Source organism: Triticum aestivum, chromosome 5A (assembly GCF_018294505.1).
Source record: "Triticum aestivum cultivar Chinese Spring chromosome 5A, IWGSC CS RefSeq v2.1, whole genome shotgun sequence".
Lineage (NCBI taxonomy): Eukaryota > Viridiplantae > Streptophyta > Magnoliopsida > Poales > Poaceae > Triticum > Triticum aestivum.
Window position 1 is genome coordinate 704,053,331 of NC_057806.1, and position 7,402 is coordinate 704,060,732.

The window sequence follows — 7,402 nt, forward strand, 5'->3', positions numbered from 1 at the left end:
AGGGAGGAGTTTGGAGGGAGCAAACATAATGTAGACACGGAGATTTTTGGCGTGGTTCCGATAGGTGGTGCTATCGTACATCCACGTTGATGGAGACTTCAACTCACGAAGGGTAATGGTTGCGCGAGTCCACGGAGGGCTCCACACATGAAGGGTCCACGAAGAAGCAACTTTGTCTATCCCACCATGGCCATCGCCCATGAAGGACACTACTAGGAAAAGGCTAATTAGTGGCGCACCTGTTTTGGCCATTAATGGTGCACTACAGGTGTGCCACTATTATCACGCCACTAGTAACAAATACTAATGGCGCAATATATGTGCACCATTAGTATGCGTAGAAGTGCGCCATTACTAACAATTTTTTCAAATTTTTTACAGAATTTATTTTTCAATTTTTTTTCGTTTTTTTTCTTAATCTCGGGTCACTATGTCTTAATCTCAAGTCAAATCACACTAAGTGGTCAAACTTTCCGAAAGATCACCCATCCTCACACTACTCCAACCCGAGCACGCTTAACTTCACAGTTCTATCCAACTCCAGCACCACTTCACTTAACATGCACTTGTTGATATATCTATCATATCAATCCTATTAAACCTTGTTGATGTCTAGGACTTTGTTCATGTTCATGAGTGTGATGAAATTTTGAAGAATATTTCAAACTTCACGGTCATATTACGTATCATATTTTCAAAAAAAATTCCAAAAAATTTTTTGAAACCAAATTTTTTCTGTTACTAGTGGCGCACCTACACTACAACAAAATTGACATACTGTGACGAAAATCCTTGTGACGATGGTGGACAACGTCACCGAAATGCCTAATGTGTGATGTTCTCGTAGGTGGCGTCACCAATTACCGCAGATCGGTGACGTTAGACGTCACTGGAGTGCCTCGGCCTTTCAGCACACATGGTTGCCAATTTCTGTGACGGTTTGGTATTTTGCATGACGAACTAGCTAGAGTCACCGAATAATACAAATGTGTGATGATCATTTTTTTGTCATGTAGCGTCTAGTTGTGGGACCTATCATAGCTAGTTCACGGGTTATTGAGATGTAGGAGCCATGTGTCCGTTTTGGCAGTGGGACCCGCCATTAATTTTTCAAAGCCTATTGAGCGCTGTAATTATTTTGAACACAATAAGAAATTTAATCAGGCACTAAAAATATAAATTTGAACACAATTGTTTTTGTTCGGTAGTGTGTCTATGTCGAAAAGTTCAATTGGGCGCTCGTGAGCTAATTTTGTTCTGTTCTATATCAAAAGTTAAAATGGCAATAGGAGAGTCGATGACATGCTACTTTTTTCTTATTCTTATTATCTATAATAAACACACTAGGCAAAAAAACTTAAATGGGGCGCTCATGACGTCATGTTGTTTCGTTCTATCTATAAAAACTTAACATTAAAACAGGAGAGTCGATGCAAAAAGGATTGGTACAAGAGTTCAAACCGGCATTAAGAAAGAGTTCGGACGGGACGCTATACAAATCGTGCTATCATATTCTTGGACTATACGTTGCCATTAGGAAAGAGTTCGGACGCTATACAAACCATGTTATCATATTCTTGGAGTATACGCCTGGGCGTGTTGACTATATCTGTAGTTTTTTTAGGGAGACTATATATGTAGGCTAGTTATTTCTTCCCGGGGCATATGTGACTCGATCTGATCGTCTTCTCGGTTCTAGCTAGCGGCGCTTCGCGGCAGGGAGAAGCAGGCCGGTGATAGCTGAAGCACGACACATATCGGTTCCGTCTAGCTATTGCCAATTGCAAGTAAGTGCATCCACTCCCCGTGAGCACTCCGCTATATTCCTCCCTGATTCGAGCTACCGGCGACGGCGGATTGGAGGAGGCCGCCCGACCAGCCGAGCACGGATCCACTGCATCAACCGGCGATAGCGTATTGGAGGCCGCCCCACCCGGCTCTCTTTCCCCAACGATTGCAGTGATCGGCGGCGGCTCACCATAATTTTCTCATCCCGCCCTCCTCATACCCCAAGCTCTAGACGTAAGGGATCATCAGGGAAGGGATTTGGGGGATAAAAGCACACACGGGTGTGAGACTTCTTTACATATCTGAATATAGCAACCATGTGGCAAATCCAATAACTCTGTAAGATTTACTTGGTCTTTATTCAGTTGTCGTGAGATTTCCTGTAATACAACGACCATGTCCCTGTTTGTGACTCTGCTACCCCATAAATAGTCCTTACCTAGGATCATCATATAACTGAATAAAGATTGAGTCTGCTCTTGTTCTTGATACAATATATTACCATACGGAGTGCACAGTGTATGTTCTTTATTTCGAATTCTAGATAAAGACCGAGTCTGCACTTCTTCTTGTTCAAAACTGAATAAAGAGTGACTCTGCACTTGTTTGAAACTGATTAAAGACTGAGTCTGCACTTGTTCTTGTTTAACTAAATTCTGGACGCTCCATATTTCCAAGTATGTTATTTATTTCGATCTTTTCTACAATCCTCAAAAGCATCATACAGTAATGTATTTGCCACCTCAAATTATACAAGCATCAATTCTAAGTTTAAGTATAAAGGAACACATTAACTACTAGTTAGTAGAGCTGCGTGTTTACAACTGTTTTACACAATCTAGCTTTTTTTTGTCTACTAGCAATGATAGCCAGGTTTCAAGAGATAATTTAATGCAATCATGTATGTTACAAGTACTCCTCCAAACAGCTTTAAGAAGATTTCAGTCATCTAGTCATGATAATGTAGGCTGGTAGGTCTTTTGGCAATTCATTAAGTTCACTATCTGTCATATTTTCCAGCTCCAGTTGCTAAAATCATGCCACCAGTACTGGAGAGTGATATGCATAGCAGTGAATATCTTGCAGAACAGAAACACAAGGGTGATGTGTATTTGAAGGAAAGGGATGCAAGGATTGCGGAATGCAAGGCTGCAGAGCGGGAGTATCTTAAGGACATAAAAAGCTTAGCTCGTAGCCTTGTATACCCTAGTGCCTCTAATGTGCAACCGACACAAAATGCACGAGCTACTGATGATCGCAGCGACTTAGAGTATGAACCAGATGTTGAAGAGGAGGCCCATGGAGAGGAAGAGGATTTGACAGATGAAGAGGAGGTCGATGTTGCTACGTCCAAAGCAATGGTAATATATCATGCAGACTTACATCTTAAATAATATGTACACTGTGGATTCACTTGCTTTAATTTCTCCTTGCTTGTATCATGTGTATGCCACTGTGCACTATACGTATCACAAATAGTTGACTCAAAGATTTATTCACATTTTTTGTCCCTCCACTTTTCCTAATTAATCTAGATGATAATATCTCTGTTCACTGCATTCCTATTTGAACCTATGTTGACATTGCATAAGTTGGTGTTGATTAACTGCCTTGTTTTACTCACTTGTGTGACCCAGGCACCTGAAGGTTCTACCATGCCAAAAACGAAAAAGCGTGCCAGAGGCAAAAATAGTGCAGCTGCTACCTCAAGAATAACAAGATCTAGAGCTACCACAACAACTGAGTCAGTTGAAGCTACAAACCATCAAGAACACTCTGCACCAAATCCAACAAACACATCACCTCACCTAACTTGTAAGGATAGCAACTCGCCTGATGCTGATTCAGGGGTACAAGGTTCTCAAGACATGATACACACATCTGGACAATCAGATAACATGATTACATTACAAGGCCAAGGTATATGCGGCATCATCGCTTCACCCCTTCTATTTTCCACTTGAAATTGTAACCTTCTAATTTATCTGCCAGCTTGTAATGTAGATGCATTAGCATGCTCCACTGGTCTAACTAAACCACGACCGTCAAGGAGAGGCCGTGGACGTAGACCAACCATGGGGCATGGGCTTCAGGAGTATGCAAGCAGAAATGGAGGGAGGAAAATGCGTATTGATTTTACAGCGGGGAAAGTGAGACCTACAGACCCAGTCCAAGCAGCAAAGCTTTCTTCTGAGTGTGGTATTCACATCAGGAGCAGAATGCATGTTGCTACGCACTGGAATGACTATGACAAAAGCCCACTCAAACATGTTATTCCCCATGCTATTAAAGATATCGCGGTGGGATATTTTCCTTCAATTTTCATTCATGTGTTCACATGTTGCATAGTCAATTTAGTGATATATCCTATATATGATTGGTATTTCAGCTTAACTTTGAGATGGAAAAGGATGACAAGGTTGGGAATGATGTATGCACAAAAGTAATCCAGAAGGGTGTTCGACAACAACGCTACAGGCTAAAGAAGAAATACTTCAATGGTTACACTTCTCAGGAAGCATTATCAAAAAAGCCAGCGAATATTACTCATGAGAATTGGACCAGCCTTGTCAATAAATGGTCTGATGAAAGAAACAAGGTTTGTAACAAGATATGCGACCAACAATAGTTTTTGCACTCACATCTACCATACCGTGTGTAAATACTTATATTCATTTTCTTTATATAGAAAATATGTCAAATGAATAAGGAAAACCGAGAAGCTGTGAAGCATCACCAAAAGACTGGATCCATGTCTTATGTTGCCTATTTCAGCAAACTTGTAAGAATTCCAAATATCTTACTTGTAGTCCTATGTCTATTGCATCTGGCCAATATATATGTAGTAGTAATGTTACAATTTCATATATCTTGTAGAAAAAAGACAAGTACAATAATCAGGACCCAAGTCCCATTGATTTTTTCAAAGACACCCATACAAACAGCAAGACTGGTAGCATGAGCGAGCCGGTACTTCTAGCTCATGTAAGATTTCTTCCTCCATTGTTTCTGACTTGAAATAGATTCTCATATTGATCAAGTGTAATCTAGCATATGAACTTTGCCTTAGAATCAATGTTTTTCTTTATACTACAGAATGCGATGGAAAAGAAAAGGAAAACACAATCAGAAGGTGAGCAGCCAGTATCCGATACAACGATTGTGGCTGAAGTTCTAAAGGAAGAAAGCGCCCATAGCACCTTCCTTTCCAGCATGGGGTATGCATCAAGATCCGGGAGGTCTGGGAGCTCTACTTCATCAGCCCAGATCAAAGTTTTAGAAGAAAGAATTGAACAGAAGGATAGAGAGGCAATAGATGCAAATGATAGGTAATTATCTTATTCCCCTTTCTGTTCTTGTTCTTTCTTTTTGCTTGCTTCTGTGTGCACAGTGCACTCATTGCAGTGAACAAAAGTTCAACTAACAAGTGCTTCTTTTAACCTGGGCTGTTGACTTGATATCCTTTTGGTGATGCTTCCTGTAATCAAGCTGTTGGTTATGCATATTTTAAAACATTATAAGTTATTCTTGGGTTTACTGTTTCATTAGCCCATCCACATGCTTGCCTTGGAATTTAATAATGTACTTCTCTATTTCAAATCGGTACCCTTGTACCTTGTTATCTTGTCTGTTTTCATCTCAATACGATGCAATATTGTTGTGTTTTCTGATTTATAGGCATCGGGAGGAGTTAGCCGCAAGAATTGAAGCACAACAAAGAACATTTGAAGAGATACAAAATAAGCAGCAAGAAGAATTGGAAGCTCTAAAGAAGATCCAGCAAGAGAAGAATGAAGCTTGGACAAAGAAGCAAAAGGAGACGGATAATCTGCTTGATTTTCTCTTGAGGGCTCAAGCAACTCAGGAGTCCCAGTCCAAACCAGATGGTTCATGAGTGCCATCCTTGCATTGGAATCATCAGGATAACATATGTGGTCTTTAGTTAATATTAGTTTTCATCTTGTCTATTATCTGTGTCAAACTTGAGTCAGTTTTTTACTGTCATTTTTGTTTACAGAATGATTTAGCTGAGACGATTTCATATATAATATCATTTGACTTTCATATAAATTTATGATGTGATTTTTCTGTTTAACTTTTTCATATAATCTGATGTGATGTGATGTGAAGTAAATACTTTTTCATTGAAATTTATATTCGAAAGTAACTATATTTTTGATGACGTCATCTTCATCCATAATAAAAGTAGTGGCACTTGTAGTGGGATAGCCTATGGGTGTTGATGTGGCATAAAGTTAGTGACATTGCCTCGTCACCGAATATGGTGCAATATGGCATATTTTCTCCTAACATGTGACATTAATTGACCGTCATGGAAATAGCAAGTCGAAGACGTTCTATATAATGTCACCAAAGGTCCCAATTTTGATGACGTTTTTGCGCGCGCGCCGTCACTAGGAGTAATCTGTGACAGGGATTCCGTGACGATGCTTGTGACGCCCATAAAATGTCACCGGGGTTAATTTGTGACGTTATTAGCTATTCGATGACATTTTTTAGCTCGTCATAGTAGGCCCGATCTCTTGTAGTGCTAGCAAATGGTGTGCCGCTAATAAGTTTGATTTTTTTCCATTTTCCCCCCTCTAGATCTTAAAAGCCTCGTATCTTTCGTTCTGTTAGTTTTTGGGGATTCTGAAAATCTTGAACATAGTTCCGCCCGTTCAATTCAGATGTAACTTTTTGATTAGATGATTTTTCATATAAAAAACATTTTAATCCGATTTCGTATGCAAAAGTTATGCCCATTTTACTAAATTCCAGAGAGATTTTGCAAATAAAGTCGAAATTCATATTTGTAAATTTTCCCAACAACTAGACCACATATCACATGGGAAGCTTTTTTTTTGAAATTTCCATCATTTTCTTTTCTTTTTTCGAAAACTGAAAAGGCGGTCCAGGGGGTGGGGGGGTGGGGTTGCAAAGAAAGTTAGTAATGGCGCACCACTAACAATGCGCCATTAGTAACCCTGGTTACTAATGGCGCACCTCTTACGTGGTGCGCCATTACTAGTTTTTGCAAAAAAAAAATTGTTAGTAGTGGCGCACCGTGGTTGTGGTCCGCCATTACTAGTTTGAACTAGTAATGGCGCACTATACACTGGTGCGCCATTACTAGTTTTGAAAAAAAAGTAAAAAAAATTGTTAGTATTGGCGCACAGAGTGTGTGGTGCGCCATTACTAGTTGAAACTAGTAATGGCGCACTGTGCCTTTGTGCGCCATTACTAGTTTTGGAAAAATAAAAAAATAAAAAGTTAGTAATGGCACACCATGGTCTGGTGCGCCATTAGTAATGACAACACTAATGGCGCACCAGTATCTGGCGCGCCACTGCTATATAGTAGTGGTGCACCACATACATGGTGCGTCATTAATGTCCATATTAGCTATAACCCTTTTCCTAGCAGTGGGACTTGCTTCACTAGGCTAGATTTTCATGAAGTAGGCGATCTCCTTGCCCGTACAAACTCCTTGGTTCAACTCCACAATCTTGACGGAGGCTCCCAAGTGACACCTAACCAATCTAGGAGTGTGTTGATGCTGAACTCCTTGCTCTTGTGCTTCAAATGGTAGTCTCCCCAACAATCAACTCTC

At 40.1% G+C, this 7,402-nt stretch overlaps 1 protein-coding gene across 1 annotated transcript; it reads left to right on the top strand.

The window, feature by feature from the left end:
- The first annotated feature begins 2,814 nt into the window (after nucleotides 1-2,814).
- LOC123108536 (uncharacterized) lies at nucleotides 2,815-5,813 on the top strand. The gene is made up of 8 exons (XM_044530312.1): nucleotides 2,815-3,149; nucleotides 3,426-3,708; nucleotides 3,793-4,088; nucleotides 4,178-4,387; nucleotides 4,478-4,570; nucleotides 4,666-4,773; nucleotides 4,885-5,117; nucleotides 5,467-5,813. The coding sequence occupies exons 1-8, from the start codon at nucleotides 2,826-2,828 to the stop codon at nucleotides 5,681-5,683; spliced, it is 1,764 nt and encodes a 587-aa protein (XP_044386247.1). The 5' UTR covers nucleotides 2,815-2,825; the 3' UTR covers nucleotides 5,684-5,813.
- The last annotated feature ends 1,589 nt before the right edge of the window (nucleotides 5,814-7,402 follow it).